General features: G+C 36.2%; 1 protein-coding gene and 1 long non-coding RNA gene across 5 annotated transcripts in view; one reads left to right on the forward strand and one right to left on the reverse strand.

Moving 5' to 3' along the window:
• Positions 1-25567, reverse strand: part of LOC118266592 (diacylglycerol lipase-beta) — a 107819-nt gene that overhangs the window by 7962 nt on the left and 74290 nt on the right. For 2 of the 4 annotated variants that reach the window (XM_035580022.2, XM_050703014.1), the window contains exons 2-12: positions 22626-22721; positions 18966-19190; positions 16171-16283; positions 15383-15604; positions 12739-13054; positions 6096-6219; positions 4304-4427; positions 3900-4025; positions 2308-2400; positions 1397-1551; positions 711-857 (exon numbers count right to left, since the gene is read on the reverse strand). In XM_035580022.2, coding sequence (XP_035435915.1) covers positions 711-857; positions 1397-1551; positions 2308-2400; positions 3900-4025; positions 4304-4427; positions 6096-6219; positions 12739-13054; positions 15383-15604; positions 16171-16283; positions 18966-19190; positions 22626-22720 — 1740 coding nt within the window. In that variant the 5' untranslated portion in view covers position 22721. Of the gene's footprint in view, positions 1-701; positions 858-1396; positions 1552-2307; positions 2401-3899; positions 4026-4303; positions 4428-6095; positions 6220-12738; positions 13055-15382; positions 15605-16170; positions 16284-18965; positions 19191-22625; positions 22722-25567 lie in introns of all 4 variants that reach the window. The other 2 variants (XM_035580021.2, XM_050703013.1) reach the window with 1 other exon arrangement.
• The window catches only part of LOC126912169 (uncharacterized), a 242111-nt gene continuing 219404 nt past the window's right edge, over positions 2861-25567 (forward strand). Inside the window, exon 1 of the long non-coding RNA XR_007706796.1 lies at positions 2861-3516. This is a non-coding gene — a long non-coding RNA (uncharacterized LOC126912169). The remainder of the gene's footprint in view (positions 3517-25567) is intronic.

Below are 25567 nucleotides of genomic sequence, written 5' to 3' on the forward strand. Positions count from 1 at the left end.
TGTACGGTTAAATCGTAAGATGTGTAGCGTGCATTAGCCTACGCAAGCTATCTTAAGTTAGATAAAACAAGTGTAATAATTGTAATATAGGTATTATACTAAGGGTAGTGTATGATTTGTTACGATGTTATCCCTTAGTTAATTACTTACATATATAAACGTTATTTTGTGCTTAATCACTTTAGTGTGTGAAATATAAAAAAAAATATGTGTAGAAAGTTAAGTATAGTGTAATAATGAGAAACAATTCATGCTTAGTAAGTGTAGGTCTGTAGGTGTGTTATTATCTTAGTGCCGTACTCAGAGACATTTAATGGTTACTGAACCCGGCCCTTAGCAATTGTTTTCGGAACAAAATTCTGAGGACTGCCTAGTGGGTTATCGGGGCTCCGGCTCAAAAAGCGGGAGTAGGAATGGGGTTCTGTAGTAAGTAAGATTCTGACACTCCCACTCGCTTCGCCCAACGCGCGAGAAGGCATTGGATGATTTTCCCCCTCAAAAAAGTAGGTAATCATTAAAAGTCTCTGAATGTGGCAGTTAGATTTAAACAAAAACTGAAAACGTTACTTGTACTGTAATTCCCAGAATAGTGATGCGGTGTAAAAAAAATAAATAGAAAAAATAAGCCTTACCACTACACAAATAACAAACAAGCCATGGTTCACGGAAGCCACACTCTAAATAAAAAGATGGTAACTGACAGCACTCACTGTGGACACGCTATGGACCAGTAGCGCGTCGGCGGAGTCATCCGAGTTTTGCGCCTCAAGCTGCTCCGGCCGCCGCCATGTTGATTCTAGGTCCCGCGCGGGAACCCCGAATAACGCGTACCCGAAGCCGTTCAGCATTATCCGGTACTGGAAATATAGAAAATAAGGTATAAATGTAATATCGTCATCAGAGTTTTTGCTGTTACCGAAGAGACAAGTGCTTTTTGTGACAATGAAAAGGGGTCTACGGTGGGCTATTAGCATTAATTTTATCGGTATTCACATCTATCGTCTAGCCTAGAAGTAGTCAAACTGTTGCCTGCTGCCGTAGTTACAATAGTTCCCTCAATTCTTGCCAACTAACTAGTGTTAGACGTCGAAAATCAACTAAATGAACGTCCCTAGTGTGATTTGTGTTACCGACAGCCCTAGCTGTTGTGTCGCACTGTCAGCTGTCAAATGTGACAGATGAATACATTTTCCCGCGCTAAGAGTTGTAACGGAGATTCAGATTGGAAGTTCGAATGCGCATGCATATTTTTTTATAGTTCTGTCTCGAATAAAGTTTTAAAACTGTTTAAGTGTTGAGTTTTTACTTAAAACTAGGTATATTTAACTGCCACTACTACTTCCCATATGTACTTATTCCAGTTGAGTAATAGTGTAAAAGCAGTATAATTTCTTACCTTAGGCAATTTAGTGGCATGAATAGTCTGTATGATCTTCGTTCTGAGATTCTCGATGCTATGCACGGAGAGCCTCATCACCAGGTCGTCTCCAACGCCAACAGTCATCACAAACGATTCGGTGAACCGAGCCGCTTCCCGACTTATGAGCCCAGCTGGAAATCAAATATTTAAGTCAGATAATTGCTTGGTGTACCGCAAAAGTCATCCTAAAATAGCCTCTGTGTTATGTTAATTTTAAGCAAAATGTTAATCGAGGATACGTTTTGGTTCAACGTTCTATTTTTGAACTGAATTAATTTGAATGTAAATTAACTTGGTTGCCATGGTAAAAATATTAAAGGTACTAAGGGCTTGTTTACAATGTCTGGATAGCTGGATAGCGCTGTTCCAGATAATTTTGAATTAAGAAGGTAATTTGTATGAACTATTTGTCATATAAGCTTATCGGGACCTTATATGGAGATGGTAAAACATGCAACGCTAAGGGTATAAAAGGAATAAAGGTAGAAGCAGGATTATAAAGTTTACTTAATTCGTAGGCATAATTAAGGAAAGTAATGACCAAACTAAACTTGTCGTAATTTAAGCACCTAAGACAACAAACGAGGTTGGATAACAAAGGATAAAGGACAAAATATTTCTCCAGACCAGTACCCAAGAACCACATATTTTAACTTTGTAAAAATGAAATGCGGGCAAAGAGAGGGTTGAAAATTTAAATTCCCAACTTCGCCAGTCAAATTAATGTTGGTCGCATTTGGGTTTCAAAACAAAAAAGGACGCTATTTGAGTACTCCTAAATTAGTAAAATTACGTACAGTAGCATTTAGCGGTCGTTAAGGTACAATTAGGTTCATTTTTCATTGCGGCAATTTGGTTGGATGGTATGCAAATTAAAAATTGTTCACCTGGCGTTGAGAAGGCGAATACTTTGAGGTGTGGGTATCTTGGTCTTAGCTTTAATGCTACTAATACTGCAACTCCTGCGCCGAGGCTGTGACCTGGAAAGAAAAAAGACCTCACAGTTATAGTTTTCTAGTACTTGCTATTAAAAGGATTTGTTCTGAAAATAGTATTGATTACATTTTGCAGATTCCTGGTAATTTTATTTAGGTAAATAACTTCTAAAAGCAGTACAAGCACATTATTTATAGTTTTCTGGAAATTAACTAAAACAAAACTAAAATACTTAGGTCTATGTTTAGACTGTATCTATTTCTAACTAGAATATTGCTTAGTTGGTAACAAAATTAACCGTCTGTATTTTAGGACGCTCCAGCGTCAAGCTCAGCGTCGTCTCAAAACTACTTCCATATTAATAAACTTTATCTAGACACACGGCAGTGTGTCCGCCAAGTTCGAGCAAAAAAACCGACACACCGGCCGTGGGTTATATTACACGAACCATTTCGGGCCAAGTTCGACCCACCTATAACTCAAAATCTATTTTATCTAAGATGAAATTTCTAGTATCTGTCGAGATCTACTTACTTATCTAAAATACAAAATTTCATTAATGTACCTATTGTAGGTCTTGAGATATTGACGTCAGAAAATCGCTATTTTTACTATACACTCACTGACTGACTGACTCACTCACTCACTCACTCACTCATCAAAAACCTAGACCACTTCCAATGGTCGTATTGACTTGAAATTTGGCATGGAGGTAGGTCTTTAGGTCAAGGTAAAGGAAAAAATCTGAAAATGGCCAAGTGTGAGTCGGTTTTAAAAATAATGAAGGTGTAAATTCATACCCCTAAAGAACTAAAACAAAAAAAATATCTTTATCTTCCAATGGTCGTACCGACCTAAAATTCGTTACGAAGGTTTGTATTTAGTTAAAGTAAAATAAGAAAATAAACCTTACAAAAATAAATGAAATCCCACCCAAAACATAAATGTGAAAGGCTGCCAAGTTCGATAATATTGGAATGCTTCGCCTATAAAAGAAGTGAGATCTAAATAAGTACCAAGTTCCATACACAGACTTCAGTTAAAAATGATATAACTTGGCAAGTTTTAATAGAAAATTATATACTTGACTCATTGCGTTTAGTAGGTTTATAACAAAGTGTGTGAAAACTTGCCAACTTGTTATATCATTTTTAACTGAGGTCTGTGTATGGAACTTGGTACTTATTTAGATCTCACTTCTTTTATAGGCGAAGCATTCCAATATTATCGAACTTGGCAGCCTTTCACATTTATGTTTTGGGTGGGATTACTTTATCCGTACCCGTCAGTCTGGTCGCAAGTGCGACTGCCGGACAAAAGGTCTCGGGTTTCTCGAAAATGCTCAGTATATCGCAATAGACTCGCCCCTATTACATGCGACTTATAACACAAATGGTGAAAAGTGGGTAGGTATACATACATTGTACCCCTGCGTATCCCTTCGAGGATAAAAGACGTTGCATACTTTACCTGACCGAATACATGAAACATACTCTTGTTCAGCAAGAATACGTAGTGTAAATAAAAAATACATTATATTTACCAGTTAGTACGAGGTCATACTGTGGGTACTGGGAGAAGGCGCGGTCCAACACCGGCAGCAGACGCTTCAGCATCTTAGCGGCGCCCATGGACATACCCTTGTGAGCTGCCGTGTCTTCGGGCAGACCTGTACGTAAACATTACACATAATTATAGAGTTTGATACGTAATTTAGGCAAATTAAGTTTTCATTTTGCTTGTTATAGGCGCTTGAAATATCAGACTTATTTGAATTATTCAGAATTTCGTGGGTACATACATACCTACCCAATACTCATACTCTTTTTGTATTTTGCACTCTAACCCTAATGTCGAGTTCAGAAATGCAAACTTAGCAGTCAACTGTTGACTACAGTACCTATGGTGATCGTAGTAAGCTACGTGTTAAAGAAACACAAATCTTACCATCAGCTTCAAACCGCTCTGATCCAGCAGTGAAGTCGGTGAAGATGTCCCTCAAGGAGATGGAACCTCTCACAGCTACCACTATGCTCTCACGTTCATGGTCGGCTATCACGCAGAATGGTAACTGAAGAAATAAATAGATACGTAATGAGAATATTTGCCCATACTTTCAAATCATCGTCTTCATAATTTTATCTTTCCTCTTTAATTTTAAATACTTTGATTGCTTATATCATTGCTAACTTCTGCCCTTTGGCTTCTCCCACGTTCCCATGAGTCTTTGGAATATTGGTTGTTTTTGGAATAAATCAATTGAATTGATAAAAAGCCTAAGTGTTTTTTCTAGACCGTACTCTACTCCTGTTCCAAATTTTATCTCGATTTCTTGAACTGTTTTGACGAAAAGGAGTAACACACAAACAAACATACGTACACACTTTTGCATTTATAAGATTAGTAGGATGACAAAATATACATATGTGCATAGAAAAAATTAGACTGCTATCACATAAATGGTGACCAGGCCAAAACAATGAAGTCCGGTAGTGGGCAACAACGTCTTAGGTGGGATTTAACGATCAGTCATAAACTCCCACCTAGTCTTTCGGATAAACCTGGTGTGATTTTACTATCGTTTACATTGTAGTTTGGATAAAAAGTTGAAATAAGATTTATAGGTAATATCAGATAACTGATGTTATCATTGTTAAATTAGGCACGAAGATGACAATGATCTTTTTGAATAACTTGATTTCGATTCTACATTTTGTGTTACTTTCGGCAGTTTAGAAAATCGGCAATTTATAGTAGGACCGTTTTAGGAATGGAGCTAGGATCGACACATTTCCCATTAATAGACCATATGAGACAATCAATTGAAATAACAAATTAAGTACGGTACATAGTGTTTGTAATTTGTTGCAAAAATACGTGCATTGTCTTTTTAGAAGATTTCACGGTCACACCGTGTTTTTAATAACGAACGAGTCATTGATGACTGCATTTCGCGTAAGAATCGTAATGAATCACCGACATTGTGATATTTTTAATCTAAGCTTTTTCGGGAAACCACATCATATGTGTGAATACACGAAAACTCTCATTGCGTACCTATTTTAAAATTTGTTTTAAGATGCACACGATAAAATGGTGCTGCAGTTTTCAACTATAATCTTGATATTATAAGTATAATGTTTTTATCTAGGTATAAAGTAAGCTCTTCTTTATTAAATTGCTCTTAAGACGAAAATATTGCAAAAGTTGGTATAATTATAAATCAATCATTGCGCTACCGAAGCAACTAAGGTATTAATCCTTTTTAAATTCTTGAGGGATTAATTAACGACAATCTTTTAGGTTGCCTTTTGTTAGAATATCTGTAGGTAAGTGTCTTATCTTATTCTTTCTTTCTTTTTTTTCTTTTAAAAAAACGTTACCACATAGATACTATGATTACTCTTCAGTCGTGGATGCGTTTACAAACATACGCATGACATCCAACCCCTAAACAACAATTTGTGGATCACACAAAGAGTTACTCCATGCGGGAATCGAACCCCTAACGTTGCACGGCAGCCAGCCCAGCACCACACCGTGCAGTTACTATTGTAGCTAGTTACCCCTTGCCAATCTATTTAATCTTAGGACTTAATTTGAACAAGTACAGGTCTGTATGTACCAGCCCAGTTAAATTTTTAACCCCATCCACCTAATAGCCATAAAATTAAAAAAGACCTATCCACGAAATATGGAACGAGGTGTGAAACAGGAGGCTATCGAATAGAGTACGTACTTCAAATACTCGGTTGTTGAAAGATGCGAAGATGATATCGTCTGCAGGAAGGTTGGACATGTACTTCACGCCGGCGAAGTTGCACATGCAGCAGTTGTCATCTGTCACTATGCTGTTCTTAGGCCTGTGGATAAAATTAAATAAATTAATAAGACATTATTATTATTAGAAGCTTAAAACGATGCTCTTGAAGAAAATAAGGAAAATGTGAAAACGGATCATGATCATAATGATCACAAAATGTAAAGCAAGGGAGTCGATCAGTATCTTCGTTACTAGTTTACTTTACGTTTAAAGTAATCGAAACGAGAGCGCGTTCGGCGCTCTGATTGGTTGATTTGTTCGCACCGGCCAATCAGAGCACTGAACAAGCTCTCGTTTCGTTTTCGTTCAACGTAAAGCAAACTCGTACTAAGGGTACTGATAACTACTAGTGAGAGAATCGTTAAGGCATAACGCAAGGCTTGTTGCGTTTACCTTAAGTTGAGCAGAAAACATTTGGAAATCTTAATGCAATCAGCACTTTCTATCTACCAATCTTTGATTGACAAAACGGAACAAATAATAATAGCAGTGAGTCTGTTACAGTAGGTATTATTTACTAAATAACTTAGTTCATGTAGATACATATAAATTGCTAAATGTTCCAACAATATACAGACATTGTTTAGTTCAGCTAAATTCAGAACCTAATTGAAATTTCAACTTAGCAGGCGCGTGGGATGTGGTTACACACAAAACCAACGAGGTAGTTGAGTTATACGCTAGTTTAACCTATCTAACATTAATCTTCCTTTCTTACGAATTAAAATTAATATAGTTAAGTTATTTTCGGATAAATATTTTCGTTTTCTTTCCAAGTTCACCGAACCACGGCCATAATCAGTGGGTTTAAAACTAAAATTCTCTCGTTAACTTTTAAACTTTTCGCAAGTACTTAAGTGCTTTAACTCAAGATTGACTTTTGAACTTTTGAAGAAAGTTTGGAACAAAAATAATTTTGTTAAACGATCTGAAGGTAAAGTTATTTACTTATATGAAAACAGTATCGATGTTACTAGTGTGTTAAGTAGTATAATCGTCCATTTTTTTGGTGAGAAAATCATCTAATGGCTTCTCCCGCCTTGGGTGAAGTGATAGGGAGTGTAAGACTCTTACAGACTAAAAACCACCCCGTTCTTAATCCTGCTCTTGGAGCCGGAGCCCGCTAGCTACGAACTATCTCGTAGCTTTAATTAATCGTACACTTGAATGATGAATATTCAAAACAGAACACTTGTTGATAAGCTTTGCATCATATCATAATTGACTGACCATGAGACAGTGATAGTGGTACTTAACTCAACTGAAGTACACTTTAAACTTACTATTCGCTCCCGTAAATTAAGGGGAAGATAGCTCAATTCAGAGATTTGATATAGTAGAGTTTTGAAACTCTGATAAAAACTACCCCAAACACAAAAGACCGCAAACTTTTGAATGGGACACGAACAAAATTAAATGATCTATCCACAAATTCTAGCAAAATCATCTGTCACAACTTGCTAAAGACCGTTGTAATCGGTTAGGGAATAAATTGAATCTGTTTTCTGACGGAGGCAACAGGAAAATTGCGTTAAATTTTCCCCGAGTTGAGTTTGTTAATTAATATGAAACCCAATCTTGTCAGCATCAAATGAAATGACGGTTGAAGCTCAAAGCGCTTACGAATTCAATTTTTTAAATGCGCTTCGCAGTTCTTTGTCAAGGTCGGCCATATTGATTTTTCGTATGCAAAATACATATATGCTTTCGGCCTCGCCTTGCTGTATAAAATAATTCTGAGAATCAATTAAAATGTCCGAACATCGTTGTTATTTATCCAGAAAGGCCTAGGCAGAAGTGTTCTCGTAGTAAGTAGATACTTCTACTTCACATTTGTAGCTAAACCTGTAGCTTTCGAAACTAAGATCTCATGGTTGTCAAGCTTAAGGATCTTATGGAGACAATCAGTGTATTTAATTTCAATCGTACCACAAAAAACACGTTTGTCCCATTGAATCACCCCTACAAACTTATACTCTTATACATCTAAAAGCGGTAAGCTTTATTTTGTAAAATATGCTTAAGTTATACAGCTGTCACGCGTTGGGGTAACAGAGTTACAAACGGATGGAGATTAAATTATGAATAATTAATTAATGTAAATCCGTTCGGATTGACGCGGACCAAAAGTTATAGTTATCTCCCATCCATGAAACCCTTTGGGATTTGCATAATTATTGCCATTCTAGTTCGCAGAGTATTTGGATCCAATGTAAACATTTTCAAAACTTTGCTGAAATGATACGCTGGGTTTTGGGCCTTTTAGCGGAGATTAATAAGTATCTAACTTTATTCAGAATATCACGTGTCTATAGCATGATAATAAAAGTTTAAGCAGATGGGTCGTTCAAAGAGCCAGGCTACCACAGATCGGGCCCAGTAGGGCTTTAGCTTCACTCGAGTTGGGACATAAGTCATTCACCCAAGGCGGGAGAAGTCATGAGATGATTTTCCACCGTCAAAAAAATATAATATTGAAAGTGATCAGCGCCACCCATAGACACCCGGAACACCAGAGAAGTTAAATTTCTCTTCTTTTGCTCTTAATCTAGTCATCCCACACACAAAGCCGTTCCACTTTACAACACCCTGATCTCCAGTTATTGCTGTTTGAGAGCATTTGTCATAAAAACTGATGTAAACTTTCAGACTGGCAAGTGTGAGGTTTATAGACATATGACCTTTACGAAAACTGCAATGAGTGGGTGGTTTGCAGTGATAAACCTGGACATCCAATCTGCAATTCCCGAGCACTTTCCAGTCGTGGAGATTATGAGAAACCCTTCTTGTGTTCATAGTTCAGTAGTCGACTTTAAGGGGCTTTTGATGTATAGTTCCCTGATTTGGAATCATTTTTATTAAACGGTTGTATTTAGCTTGACCTGTTTGTTTGTTTGGGTCAAATTTAGTGATTGAAATTTCTTCCCCTTCCTGATGACAGATTAATCAGATTCTTGATGACCTCAATCACATTAAAACTGTTTAATTTACAAATATTTCTTAGTATCAGATACATATTAAGTAAGAAAGAAATTCAAAACCTACTTAAGTATTTGTATAATTATGACATTCTTATACCGGTACTTTATGTAATCAGTAAAATTTTTCAGTAAGTATCTAGTAAATAATTCGCGCAATCGTCTCCGAAGCGATCACTAATACATTTTATAGGTAATTTTATTTAATAAGAGGTTTTGATAACGCATACCTTGGGATGATTCACTAGTAGCGTGTCTACAACAAGTTTATTGTACCTATTGATAACACTTAATCAGTTGATATATCTGAAAATATTAAGTAGTAATAATCTACTCGTAATTGTAATGAACATATGTACCTATTTATGAATTTATGAACCTTTTAGATGAAGTTTCAAGATCATATGAATATACGTAGATATTGATTATTAACAGAGAAGAAAATTTCTAGAATTTTTTTATGGAGGTGAGCCTATTCTCTGGCGATATAACGACAATTCTCTGGAATTGTGCCCGGTATATGGCAATAGGCTCACCCTCTATTACATGAGACTTATAATACAAATGGTGAAAAGTGGGTGTACATTGTATAGCGGCAAAACGTGCCGTAATGTTCACCTCTGCCTACCCCTTCGGGGATAAAAGTGACGTGACGTTGCTAGGAACAAATTTAATGTAGAAATTAAAGAGAATAAACACGAAACGAGAAAAACAAAGTAACACGTGTTCAGTTACAATAAAGTCCATATTTGCAAAAGTCCAAGTTCAAGTACCTGTAAAGGTAACGTCAGCCTACGCGGTCAAGTTCAGCCACATTTGCATGTGTACTCGTCTTGTAAACAAACAGTTTCGTACCTGCCTATGTTTTGGAACAATAGCCGTGTGATTCTAGCTGCCTGACTGAGAATATTTCTTTTAATAAGTGCCTGCATGAGAATTCTTTAAGTAATTACTACTTTACTTTTTGTTCGTTATACCTAGATATTTTGGATAGCGTAACAAAACACAGATCACCTTGGTATTTAGTTGTATTTTGTTTTCCGCACGGAACAACTATTTGTGTGATCCACAAATTGTTGTTCCGGATCTAAGTGTCATGTGTATGTGAAATTGTATGTTTGTGAACGCACCTACGACACAGGAAACATAACCTAGTATGGGGCAACGTTAAAAAAAAGTTTTAGTATCAATACCTCTTTGAAACTCTAACGACAATCATACTCCTTGTCAATATCCTTCCACTAGAAGGTTACACGGTCTTATATGTACATACATTGAAAAACAATCAAAGATCATTAATAAACCCGTCTAATACTAAACCAAGCTACGTTTTAGGTCCCAAATCTAAATCTACAGTATGTTAATTACAGAATGAAGCTGAAACGCTATTGTTTGTATATTCCCTGCCGCTGTAACCCGTCAGCTGTGTGATTAATGACGATCCATTTATCAGGATCAATTGCAATCCCTGATAATGCCCGTAAATTAATATAAAAACAGTCATTCATTCCGTTAAGCGTTTTCTTTTGGTGTTACAATAATAATTAATGGTTTGTTTTTCGGAGGAATCGTGTTTAATGGAACAATGGTACACTTGTTACCTAAGTAGGTGTCTAAAAAAATGGGTGCGGTAGAAGTCTACTACATAAAAGAGGTTTTTGTAATCTCTATGCGTGGTAGGCTTGTAGGAGTTCATGATCAAAAGGTTTAGTTTTGTCAAAATACACTTGAATACATAACAACTCATCATTCGCATTACCACAGAGTAAAATTGATTGATTACTAAGAATTTATTCAGATCTTAAAATTCCGAAAATTGTAACAGAAATAAATCGAAAAGCTAATGATTGATGATGATATCAGACATAATACAACGTCAAGTTCATCAGTATTGTTTCATACTGTGAATAAAATTAAACGTATCCATAAATAAATTCATGTCTTACGTACCTACTCGTATTCACAATTTATTTTTAATGATGAAAGGTTCAATGGCGTGTGTATTTTAAATTTAGAATGTAAAATTAAGTATTGAGTCCTGTTTAATGGCTTTCTTGTCTATCATTGGTCGAGATTATTCTCACAACCAATTACATGACGGAAAGCGAACGAATTCGATTTTTCAAATTAAACAGAATAGCTAACAGTAATGCATTTAATTTAGTAACTCCTCTGGTGTTACAGAAGACCATTGACAGTGCTGATATCACATCAGTTAATCTGCTACTTTTCCCGGATCTCATAAAAATCTTTTCTAACTTTCCAAGAAACTGCAAACTAATAGCTGCAAAAAATTCAATAAGGCACTTTTCCTTCCAAAGATTAATCACGCTCTTAGCAAATTCTTAAAATGCTAACGGTTGTTATATCAACACAGATCGAGTTTTCCTTGAACAGATCCAAACAGATGTTTATACGATTTACCATAATAGTGAGACGATAAGCATTTGTCCACGTCCACGAGACACTATGAATAAATTCTGTGTCACATTATGGGTGCATGACGGAAGAATTGCCTGCTTTATAAATAGAAATGGGCTTAATACAATTTCCTTATTGTCGATCCACTTTTGACGCTATCTTATTGCGAAATTGAGTCTCTTTGTCAAGGAAAAGATTGGCTGTGTGATTATGTTGGCCATTAAAGTAGACAGTTATCTTAATAGTGCTTGAGAATTCTTAAAGGCTTTGTAGTTATCATAATCACTATCAGAACTGACATTACCTACTTTACCTTGGCACTTATATAGGTTTGTAGTTCTTTACTAGATTTCTCTAGTTTAGGTCATGAACGATTTCTATGCATAGTGATGTTTAGTGACCCAATAAAAAAATCAAATGTGTAGCGAATTCTGATATCATATTCTAAAAGTGTATTTGATTGATGGAATCAGCTGGCTATGGTTCTGGAAGCAACGTTACTTTCTGTCATAACACTTTTTTTTTGTGGGTGGAAAATCATCTAATGACTTCTCCCGGGCGAGGCGAGAGGGAGTCTCTTATTAACTAAAAACCACCCCGTTCCTACTCCTACTTTACAAACCGGAGCTCCTATACAATAAAAACAATAGTATGTAAGAAGGTTTCAAGTAATTAATTTATGAAGTTTAGTACGGAATAAAAGAAACAGAAATACACATTTTTACTCTTTTATGAACAAACGATCCACGTGGCAAAAAGCAGTGGCGTGCAAACAGAGGAAAAAGAAAAATATAAACTAGAAGTTATGCGAATTCTTGCTGTATTTTTTATTAAAAAACCATCATGGCAAAAAAAATTGCAAATGGCAATTATGATAAAAAACGCTACCCGCTTAGATGACACGCAAAAACAGATTTTGAAAAAAGAACTTGATAAAAAACTTCTACAACGCCGAGTCAGACTCATTTATGCTGGGGCCACACTAATGGAATATGCCATTGATTTTGAAAACAAATGAACGATTATGAACTTTAAATGTTCGTACAAACATCAATTATCGCCATAATCAAATGGCATATTCCATTAGTGTGGCCCCAGCATTACCAAACATCGGGTACCAAGAACTCCAATTTAAAATTAGAACGAAAAAAATAGCTTACCTGCAACAACAGCAGGTCAAGTGTCTGGCCAGTTTGCAGAAGCCAGTGAAGCAGTGTCGGTAGAACACGTATGGCCATCCATACGCTGCTATGGACAGCCTCAGGTAATGCAGGGCGTCCTCCAAGTTCATCCAGGGAGGCGTCTCCGAAAATATCTTATTAACATCTGTCGTGTATATTGGTTCTTCATCGTTCAGCATTTGGATTCTTCTCATTTCCCTCGTCTCCCTTTTCTGGCGGACCCTGAGTAGAACGCAACCTGCTACTACGTCTGATGGGACGAGGTCCGTTGATCTGAATAGGGCGCTTAGGAGAGCTGTGGAAGAGAATTAGATGGTTAATATACAGATGATAATTTATTTATAGAAGATTTCGAATTTTAAACAATAGAAGGAAAATGTTTGTTTCTGAGGGTTGCACTTCTTTGTGTTCTTTATTCCAGAAGAGATGTTATAATTATTGCATGTCTATCGTTTCATAAGCAATTTAATGAGTAAAATACTCAAAATATCAACTTTACATGTAAAGTATTACCTAATCCTCACACAAGAAAATAAAAAAAGTGAAGATTGAATTAATGTGCCGTAGTCTAAAGTTTTCTCATTTGGAAGCAGATAAATTGCGCAGTTTTTATCTCTTTGTAATAAAGCACTTTTTCTTTTAACATGTAAGTAGTTACAAAAGTTATATGAATGGCTTTGAAAGGATTTCACGTAATTATACTACTTAGTGAAATTATTATCCAGTTACTTCAAAATACATTATTTCAATTATGTCTACTGATTAATCGCTTTGTTTTAAAGAATATTGTTTATTGCACCATCATAATTTCCGAATAAATCGTCATATCTGGTAAACGAGCAGACGGATCACCTGATGGTAAGTAATAGCCGCCGCCCATGGACACCCGCAACACCAGAGGCGTTACAAGGACATTGCCGGCCTTTTGGGGTTTGGGAATTTAAGGGATGATGATGGACCGTTATATGAAGAGGTAACATTATATTCTAAGTATTTACAATTGTTTTTGTAAACAAATACGAATAGTTTTCTGAAATCCTATCAGGAAAGTGATTACGTAAAATGGCAGTGGTGATTACCGTGGACGCGATTACAGTAATCGGAGCGTAACGTACTTGTAGGGCGTAGAAGTCGGTTATTGTATTACTTTCACGTAACCAAATCATCATCAAAAGCCCGTCAGAGTCCACAGTCCATTGCTGGACTGTCGCTATGTTATGCCAATAGTAAATCATGATTTTTGTTTGCAATATATTAGAGGGTCGATCTGTCTGTAATAGTAATATGGCTTGGAAAAGAGGTCGTTCCATCACGATAGGTCCCTAAACAATTGTTTGAGCCAACCTTTTTAATTTTGCTCATTATTCTCAGGTGTTTACGTTAGGTAATAAATAAGTGCTTAACCGTCCATTATTACCGGCCCCTGTTCTAATAACTGTGTCGTTATAAAAAAAAATGCTTATTCACGCAGATACCTAAACACCTTTTTGAGATAAATATAGAACTGTATTAGGTACAAGGAAAAAAGGCACAAAATGACCATCTCTGACCTACATTATTTGAAGGTTACTTATTAACCTGTCGTGGAACTACGAAGCAAGTACCTATAATAATCTATATTGGACAGGGACGTAGCTAGTACTGTATCTGCCGTATCAATTATACGGGGCCCCCAGGTTACGGGGGCCCCTAACTTGTATGACCAAAAAATAAAACCTTCCCAATATTTTATTTCATTTCAGAAATTACAAAAGTTCAAATAATCAATTCCTTTTTTTCGCGTAAAGCATGCGTTCAAAAGTTGGCAGCAACTTTAGGAAAATTAACGTCATCATAAGGGCCTCCAAACATGGGTTCGCTGATTCGATGATCCCCCACACTTCAAAAAAAAAAAAGAAATGGGCCCCCAAACATTTTTTATACGGGGCCCCGCTAAGATACGCTACGCCTCTGATCTTGGAACGGTATCTATGCTCAGAATAGAGACAGATATAATTTAAATATTTCCGTTCTCAATCTTTAACAGCTATGTAGATGAAGCATGAGGCAATCAGTTAGTGACTATAGTGAATAAGACAGTGCGTTTGTTTGTTTACTAGAAGGGATGTTTAGTAGAATATGCGACAAAGGTAACTCAGAATATTATGTATATGTATATGTATGTACTTTTTCACGGAGAAGTTGCTTTATGCTTCATGTACATAAATGTTTTAAAGTTTATGAAACGTCATTTTAGATTAAAGGATGTTAATGAATTGAGTACTAAAGAACTCTCTTGTCAAGGGTTAAAAATGTAAGATGAACTACTACCGTAAGCCCAATTACTATCCTTCCCAGTCTTCCTAATCCCAGATTCCTCAATAATCCTTAAATTCCGAACCCCAAAAGGCATTTGTAACGCCTCTGGTGTTTCGGGTGTCGATGGGCGGCTATTACTTACTATGAGGTGATCCGCCTGCTCGTTTATCGGCCTATATCATAAAAAATCTATGTCAATTTTATTATATTTCCTGACGATACTAGCTACTTTTGATAACTTTTCGGAACCTCCAACTAACCCTATTAATTAGTTAATTATAATATGCCTTTTCATTCGTAAATTCCAAAGTTTTCTGATATTTACCTGCAACCTGTTGAAAAGCTTCCTTTCCATGTTCATCTCTCTTCAGCCAGCAGAATGCCCATCGAAACCTTCGAGACCAGAGTCCGGTGACCTTCCTGTGGTGTCGGACCTGGTTGGGGGTGTCCTGCATGTCTCCATAGTTCACTGACCCCAAGGGATCAAACACCATGAATAGGCCGAAGACTGTCAGACCTAGCTGCACCCAGTTGAACAGGACTATACCTATGGAAAATGGAAAATGTGTTTTATTGTCTAAGTGATATGTTGCATAATTGTTTAAAGCCTTACATTAACTAGGCGTGCTTTTATCAACCAGCCACTATGTCAATATCTTGCTTTTTTTATTGCATTCTCTCTTAATAAGTTTCATTCAAAATAGGTCAGTTTGAAATGTTTCTTGTGTGATACAATGACGTAACTATAAATCTGATATTCACAGGTAGGTATTGCAAAAGTAATTGTATAATAATTGTAATGTAATCAAACATAATATGACTAACGAAATTCGATTCATATTACAATAGGCTACTACAATCTACAATACGTCACATTGACTTGAAATACCGACAAAATAAACAGCAACAGAATCGGCCGTCACCGTCCAATCAAGAGCTCAGTAACTTGAACCACTGATTGACAGAAACTCAATACATAATAATGAATTAATTAAATCATTCACAAAAGGAACATTCATACAAAATGTACAATCACGACGTTGAAAGTCTTTCATTGTGTAGCTCTGAAAGGGGAGTTTACAAAGGGTGCGCTAATTTGAAACAGTAACTCACTTTGTATGACTATGCTGGAGAACTTGTCGTCGACTGAACATTGTATCACTTCGCAGAACATCCACATCGTGCCCATGACGTTTAGGGCCGTCTCCGGGAACACTAGCAGCACTCTGCAATAAAACATTTATTTGTGAACGCTCGTAAATCTCAGGTGTTCGTACACAACACTGTTCTTACTGTCGATACTTAAAATGTGTTTGTAAAACAGGTGTGGATTGTTGTTTCTTGGAGACTGTGTTATGTAGTTACTAGTTCGCTTTGTTGTAGGTAAGGATAGGGTAACAAGCAGATAGATCTGATTATAAGAGATTACTTAAAACCAATCTATAATAACACAAAGTCATCAATTGCAAAATAGCCCTATAAGTGTGGGAGAGCCATGCCAAGTGTGGGAGAGCCATGCTTCGGCACGAATGGGCCGGCTGGACCGAAGTGATACCACGGCCTCAAGGTCGGTCACGCACTTATAACATCTCTGGTGTTTCTGGTGTCCACGGGTGGCGGCGATTGCCTACCATCAGGTGATCCATCTGCTCGTTAACCGACTAATACCATAAAATAAAAAAAAAAACATTAAGTAATATCAGTATACTACTCATATGTCAAAGGCCACCTTGATGACTGCAATACTATATAACAGACAAAAGTCTAGACAAAATACTCAGTAATTGCATTCACCAGACATAATACAGTTATCTAAAGAAAGATTACCTACCAATTGTTTATTTATACCTACGATTAATGTTGTGACGATTTATTCCCGAGTTGTAAAAACGCCGTAAAAGATAACATAAATTCTGATAAACTTCTTATCAATAATCCATAACAAGTTAATTGGACAAATTATTTCAGGTTCATAATAAATATGACCCCATTTTCTTTCACAACAGTTCACTGTTCTCAACTGTTATGACTATGACTCAAGATATAAACAAATAAATAAATATTAGGTCAAGACCGACAAACATAAACAAATTATTTGAATACATATTGTTATCGCGTGTGGACATAAGATTTCATTCATTATTGTTACTCTAGCAATCTAACTACGCCCATACACTTTGAGCCACTAAAAATAGCACATACATAACTTTTACCGCATAAAGAATATTACACCTACGGCAGTAACAGTCAAGTGGGATCACTTAAAAGAAATGAAGCTATAAAACTTTGAGTGATTGTATAAAAAACGGGGCTGAAATATCTATATAGGTAGTGTACAGACTGTTATAAATATAGTGGGTGAGTAGGCAGGCAATAAATTCGAACTATATTTTAACTACTGAATCGAATATAACTATGAGGAATTAGTAATGTTTGCCAACAGCGATGTGTGTTAGCATAATAATGCGGAACATTACGCGTGCATGCGTAATCCATTTTTATATCGGACCGTCTCGTCTACTGGCTGTTAAATAATAATATTGTCTCATCAATGACGCGCAGTTTTCTCTGTCCCGCAGTGTAACAAAAGATTCATTTTATTCTTAGTAGCTAGGTATGTGATGACGTGAGTGTGCTCAACTATTGCAAGTTATTAGCACCTTGGATTAGAAACTTATTGCTAGTTCTAATGCACCAGCTGCGTTGAATAGAGAAAGTGATATTAACCACGTTTTGTAAAGAGAGAAAATGTATGAACGGAACATTTACGGTTATTTATAACTGTCTATCTATAGGTACATGGTTTGTTTTGTATTAATAGACATGGAAACATAAACAAAATAACATCAGCAGTAGATCTAAATTGTTTATCTTACGGCTATTTGTTTACCAATTTTGGTTATAATGTAATAAACGTAATATTGATGAGATTTTACAATATTTATGACCTGATTCCCATCAATTCGTGTTATAAAAAGAATACCAAATATTCGTCGATTGTTTAATATTTATTTAGCGATCTCTTAAGCCCTTTAGGAAGCTCTCAGTCACGCGTACTATTTTATTCATTCCCAAGGTCTCTTGGGCCAAATAGAGATTTATTTGCGAAAACAGGTTTATTATGTCAATGTTTTGTTAAGTTAAACCCACACGAGTAATAATACACATGTTGGGGGTCCATACAATTCTTATTGTACTTTAAAAATAAATTTCTTTCTTTAGAAGCTAGGATTATTCTGGGAAACGAAGCGAGGAAATCCCGGAAAATCTCTGAACGTGTTTGAAATGCGAGTAAATAGATTGTTATATAGTTCTTTAGGTTGTAAAATGAGTGTTTTGTTTTTGAAATAGATCCTCAGAACGGAACATAAAACATAAATTATTGTTTATGTTGTTCTCTATTGTCATGGCGCTGCTGTTTTGTGAATCTGATATTATCTAATGTAAATACTGACTGAGCATGATGCCGGATAAGTGCAGGATATAATTTCATTCACTACCTAATAAGATACATATCTTCTTTCTGAAACATGACAAACAAATCTATCTGTTCGTTTGTGCCCAATGAAATAGGATTTTAATGAGTAGACATACATACATACATATCGTCACGCCTTTAATCCCCGAAGGGGTAGGCAGAGGTGCACATTATGGCACGTAATGCCACTAAACAATGTACACCCACTTTTCACAAATTATGTTGTAAGTCCCATGTAGGTGGTGAGCCTATTGCCATATACCGGGTACATTTCCAGACTCCGTGCTACTACTGAGAAATTTTCGAAAATCCGAAAAAAGCCCAGCAATACTTTGCCCGACCCGGGAATCGAACCCGAGACCCCTTGTACGGCAGTCGCACTTGCAATCACTCGACCAATGAGTAGAAAATGCATATAAATCAAACTTACTTTATAAGAAGCAGTGGCGACACCATTTTCCTAGCATCCAGGTCGGTGATGGTTCCCTTAGCTGACTGGAGTGCTAGGGCTGCCAGCAACAGCATCAGGGCAGCTTGCAGCGTCAGCGTCGCGCAGAGATACAGCCTCACGAACGCTCCGCCTTGCCAACCCTCCGACTGACACTGCCATGTCACTGGGTATAGCACCTCCACTACTAATGCTATTAAAACTAGCCTGTGGACAAAGAAATAACGTTGAAATTTGAATATGATAATTGTAATCTTGCACTTTAAGTAAAGTTATCCTTAATTAACTAAAAATGGAGAAAAGCTCTACTAGTTTCGAGTCACAGAGGGACTCTTCATCATGAGCAGCGTGACGTCGCTAATTTACGTGAGTAAACCGTGATTTTTAGTATGCCTCATGAGAGTTCTAATAAAAAAAAGTTATCCTTGTAATATTCTTCGTTTTTTTTAAACACAACCGTTATTTTTTGATAGGTTTTCCTCGTTGAAGATTTACAAAAAATTGCTACGATTCTGAGAAACATAGACGTGGAAGTTGAAAACATAATTCAGCCACAAAGAGTATTGTTTTGACGGCGGGTGGAACATCAAAAAGTGACCTAAATCATGGCCGACGTTCTTCTAAATAAAACTTCTAATGCCTCTTTGATGAATGGCACACTGAACTAAAATAATGAAGCTTTCAGTGTTTACACAAACACCTGCGTAGGTACTGGGATTTGTAAATAAGGAATTTCTTGTGTAGTCGACTTCTTTTTCCGAAGTTCCACGAAGTAACAAGGAAAGGAAAAGCAAGAGGTATTATAAGGGTTTATGATTGATATTTCAATATAGTCACGGTTCATCACGTATATCTTGGGATGTTAATGTCAAACACATAAATTATGATTAATGATTTGAAACGCATACGCTGACACAAAGTTTCTGTCTGGTTCACCTAGCTTTTGAATCTAAGAATTTAACATGATGTTCAGATATATTTCTCAGTTAAGAGTTTTAAGTTTTTGACTGCCAATAGAAAACTGTTGAAGACAAATCCTCCGCTAACGTCGGTCACCGGTGACCGCCACGGCGTTCAATGTGTTAAGAGTCTGGGAGATACGTCAACATAATTTATAAAAAACAAACAAAACACAATTGGCTTTTCTCACAAAAAACAAAGAAAACGAAATCTGACCTAATTCCGATTTCAAGTACATACTCTTAATAAAAATAATTATTTCAGAAAATAAAGCATCATTCGCCGCGGCCATTCTGCCGGTCAATCAAACGTTGGGTGCTGTGACAATTTAAAACCCATTACGGAGCAATCACGGGATTCGAAGGTCATCTGGTGACTGAAGTATAGAGAAATTGCGAGCCAATATTCGGAGCGAAAGCTCATTCATATTAATGTCGTGCAACAAGTGACAGGGACCCAAGGTCCGTGTTATTTGCACAAGGAATAGAGATGATAAAACATTGTCATTCATACAATAAATACTGTCTAATACTTATAACATGGTTGTTAATGCATCGTCACGCCTTTTATCCCCGAAGGGGTAGGCAGAGGTGCACATTACGGCATGTAACTGTATAATGTACAACCACTTTTCATCATTTGTGCTATAAGTTTCATGTAGGGTGAGTCAGTATATGGCAATAGACTCCTATTGCCATATACTGGGCACAATCCTAGACTCCGTGATACTACTGAGAAATTTTAGTTTAAGTAAACCAAGTATTACTTTGCCCGACCCGGGAAACGAACTCAAGACTCCTTATTCAGCAGTCGCACTTGCGACCACCTGACCAATGAGGCAGTCAAATGGTTATAATAAATTAGAGTAGGCCTAAAGTTTTGGAATTTGAAAATAAGCCATAATTTTTACCATGAAGTAGCATCCGTGTGACATGCGTGGCCTCTAGACAAACTGACAGAAACTTCGCGTAAAAATTATCATTCTCTGAAGTGTTTAGAATCCAAAATTCTTTCATTCGTAATTAAGACCCCTAACTATTGCTAAAGGTTTAATTTAGCCTAAGAAGCATAGCAACAATTTCTTTTCATTATATTTTAATAGAACTTTTATTCTTAGTCGAATTAAGTGAAAGACCTTTTATTAAGCCCAACATTGTTATTGGGTTTAACGAGGGAAAGGGTAAATTAATTCTTGTCGCGATATTTACAGCTCTTTAGGTACTTTTCTATTTTCTGTTGTTGCTAAAAATGTCGAAATTCTCCCATTTTTATTATAGGAATTTGTTTTTATTGTGTTACTTCAAACATTGTCCGTGAATACGAGAAAAATAGTCCCTTTTATTGAACTTTATTTATCGGTTTATTTTCAAGAGAATTTATTTTATTGGTAAAGTTTTTTTATGTGGTTATTTTCGCCCTGTATTGCAACTCCTTTTATTATCTTCGCAAGAAAAGAAAAAAATAACAGCAGCAACGTAACGCCTTTTATCCCCGAAGGGGTAGGCAGAGGTGCTCATAACAGCATAAAATGCCGCTATACAATATACATCCACTTTTCACTATTTGTGTTATAAACCTGTGTAATAGGAGATAAGTCCATTGCCATATACTGGGCACAATTCCAGACTTCGTGCTACCACCAAAATCAAAAAGATTAAAAAAAATCTCAGTGAAGTGAAAAATGCCCAATAATATTTTGCTTGACCCAGGAATTGAACCCGAGACCTCTTGACCAACAAAGCAGTCAGTCAGTAAAAAAAGAACAATATCATAAATTTTAAATTCGGAACTAAATTTATATTTGGAACGCATTTCCAATCGATTATTAAAGACAAGATGGAATCTGCCACAGATTAGATAGACATGTGCAATAGTATGATAAATTAATTATGTCGTCGGCAAATAGTGGCGCATTTCTTGGTGAAAGTGAACCACTGATGTAACTCCGCGACCTCTGATGTCCTCATACATCGCGGTCAACGGAAGTAGGTAGACTTAGTGGAGCCGTTTTAAATATTAATGAATAATTGATTAGGCTGTATGTTATTGACTAGCTTTCCGCTCGCTGCTTAGCACGCGGTTTCAAAGGTTTGGGGGCAGATTTTCAGAGAAAAAAATCATGCACGATTTTTTTGTGAGTCAACTTTTTACAAACTTACACCCTCCATTTCAGGTAAGTGGGAGGTTAGGAAGTGACAAAAAGTATACTGTCACTCTCAAGACCCCTTCTTCACTTCACACAAAAAATTATGTCACAAACTTGCTCTGTTGCGACGAGAAGAAAAGAAAAACAAATAAACATACTTTCCCATTTATAATTATATTATATTAAGGATGTCATTAGTGTGCTGTTAGTAAATTAAGTAGTCTTCAGAACAATGCCATGCATATTTATTAATGATCACGATTGGCTGATCACTGCATATTACATTTTATAAGAATTTGATTATTATTAACGGATTTTTCTTCAGGCCAAACAAGTCTAACATTAATGCGATTATTTATCTTACGTCGATTTGATTCTGGCCGTTATGCAAACGTCTATCTTTTGTTGTTTGTTAAATAGATTATGTGTTGTTTTTGTTTTATTTGAAATGATTATTATTATTTAGTTTTTACAATATAAATTTCATTATTCTTTATCATGTGTTTAGTACATTTACATATAGAAATTATACTAACCATACAAATCTGAAGAGTAGTTCGAAGATGCTGGGGAACACGAGATCGTCGGAGGCTGCCAGCCATTTTCGCCCCAGCAGTCGGAGCGCTGGCATTCTGGAACAATTACAAATTAACATTCATTAATTATGATGGCTTTCCTTACATCTTTATTCAACTTTGAACTTATTGTCTATACTACATAAAGTAGGTATTTAATGATTGTAGATCAACGCGTTAAGATTATACAACTCTTACAATTACAACCAACTTGAATTTAGAAAAAAACATGTAAATGGTACATTTCCACGCCACATTAGGCAACCCGACCTAAAAAATGAGATGTCCTCTATTTGCTCGCCTACTTACATTGCCAGATGCGAATAAAATCCACCAATTAATGGCAACACTTGAGACTAATGCGGGGAAAAACTGCGGGAAACTTCTAGAAAAAAGAAAAAGGATAATGAAAGTAGCCAACTGGTCGCAATTTGGTATCTAGTTCTGTCGAAGCTATTTGCGACCACCATTAGTTCTCGTTAGAAGCTAAGGCGATTTATTTTTGGTACATAATGATAGTCTATTGTGGCACGCTAAGTAGAAATTATACGAGCACTATGTTTTTGCTAATGCTTTTTCTATTTAGTGTAGTGAAAAATTACCTTTAGTTGAAATATTTGCTCGTAGATAATTTGACAGAGAGAGAAATCTTAAGAGATCATTGGGTATGGATAGGTTGACATTCCGGGGTTCCTCATGTATGTCAAAGTCTTTAATTATTATGTTATCGGCTTACTCACGTAACTGTTTGACCAGGAACTCGACTAATTTCAAGCTACGCTAGAGGCTCATATTCATGAGCAGCATTCCACGACGCACGACGCGGCGATGCTCACTAGCAACGCGACACTATGCTATACATGCTGTACTGTGCTGCTCATAAAAATTGTTTAGTAATTCTGGCCTTTAATTACGAAATTAAATTAAAATATCAACTACAGTTAACTTTAACCGTGCAGTACAATTAAAACCATCACTTTCAACCTCAGTTTAGTAAGTTCAAATAGCTATGTGGGGTCATTGGCATAAGATCCATTCATGAGATTGAATTGATCATCCCTTAGAAATCGGGGTTAAGACGTCAGTTTCGGTATAAAATGGCTGAAGGGCTGAATAAGTATCGTGGATTACCATTTATACTGGGATTGACAACTCGATTAAGGCTTTAGTTGACTTCTGAAAGGGTTTTTCGGATGATTTTAGTGAGGACGTCTTCTGTGAAAGTGTGGATCTCAAGTTGAGTTTAAATGAGTTTTTTCACCTTTTAAGTTTGAATGAGTACGAAATACAGAAAGTAATCTGAGGTATCTGAGGTACTTCTTTTAAATTCCGTAGCAAAGAGTGTTATTACTTAAGTTTTCTCTGATTTGATAAAATTATACCGTTTTGCTTATAGGGCTTTTAAGTATATCTGTACTGTCCACTAAAGAGGAGCTCTGATTGGTCGGCTCAACTAAACCAACCAATCAGAACGCCGAACGCCTCGCTCGTTTCGATTACAGGCAAACTTAAAGTAATAGCAAACTCATACTAAGGTCCCTGATGTGCCTACTTATAAAATAAACATTTTGATTAAACAATTTTGCTAACGTAAACCATATAACACACAATTACTAATATTTAATCTTTGCCCGCGGAGTTGGTTACTCAAATCAAAACTAGTATTAAATCAACGAATAAGACAAATAAGATACAAACCTTAAAATGAGAGTAACTAAGGTGAAATTAAATTGTTTGTAGAGCAAAACTTTTCAGCTTAACAATAATATAATTTCGAACGAAACTTTACAGACAATTCACAGTAGTCTAATTAACTTTTGTATTTCGCAAAGTTATAAAAAACTTTCAGTACAGTTCGTTTCATTCACTTGAAAGTACATTTTTTGCTTAAATTTCGAAGTTTATTTAAATACTTGCTGCTGATTACTTGCTTGATGCCCGCGGACTTTGTGACTAATAAAAGTAGCTTAAGTTACTTCTTAGTACATCAGCTACCTGCCAATAAAAGTCCTGTCAAAATCGGCCCAACCATTTTAGAGATTTGCCAGAACAAACAGACAGACAAAACATATTATTTTGGTGGATGTACCGTATGTATATTCATATGCATGTAGTAAAAAGGTTAAAGGTTTTATTTAGGACACTCAAATTTTACTAGATTATTTTAGAAGTAACGTGCTCTCTTAAGTATGTAAATGTGTCGGATCTACTAACCAAACTCAAATATAAAGTCTTGTTTGTATATTTGAATGCTTCTCACTTTTATATTTTTATTCACGAAACCTAATGCTGGAAATGCCTAAATTTTACTTCTAGACATATCTGCCTGCCTTAATAGTTGCCAGATTGGAACTCATCTGATTATACGGGTGTTCATGGACGGCTCTGACCTTACTATCAGGAGATCCATTTGCTCCTCAGAGAAGAAGGCAACCTTATCCTCATACATGCTTTATTCTCCATCATGCCAACACATCATCAATTTCTTCATCTTTTTAGAATTTAAAATGCTAAAAAGAACTCAAGTTTTTTCTCTGAACTCAAGTTCTAAACTCAAAGTTCTCAACTTCAAATAGTCACACTCCCACATGATCTTGAAACCTGAATAATTAAAGGCTCACGTGCGCGGAAGAGGTCCATTAGGCTCTTAACCTGTTAATGATCCTAGCAAGGCCTACGAAGTATTCTAAATAAATTACACAGGTAACCGACAATTACGGTAATCCTTGTTTCATCATACATAATGACAGGTCTATTATACAATACTAATTAACTATTATGTTTAGAAGGTCTCAATGGAAAACTGTTTATGTTGTAACAGCAATTCGAGTTTCCATCATGGATTTATCGTCATGGGTTTCTATGAAAAAGAGACTGATTTTTAATGCGGACTGCCTAGCGGC

Source organism: Spodoptera frugiperda, chromosome 23 (assembly GCF_023101765.2).
Source record: "Spodoptera frugiperda isolate SF20-4 chromosome 23, AGI-APGP_CSIRO_Sfru_2.0, whole genome shotgun sequence".
NCBI classification, from domain to species: Eukaryota; Metazoa; Arthropoda; class Insecta; order Lepidoptera; family Noctuidae; genus Spodoptera; species Spodoptera frugiperda.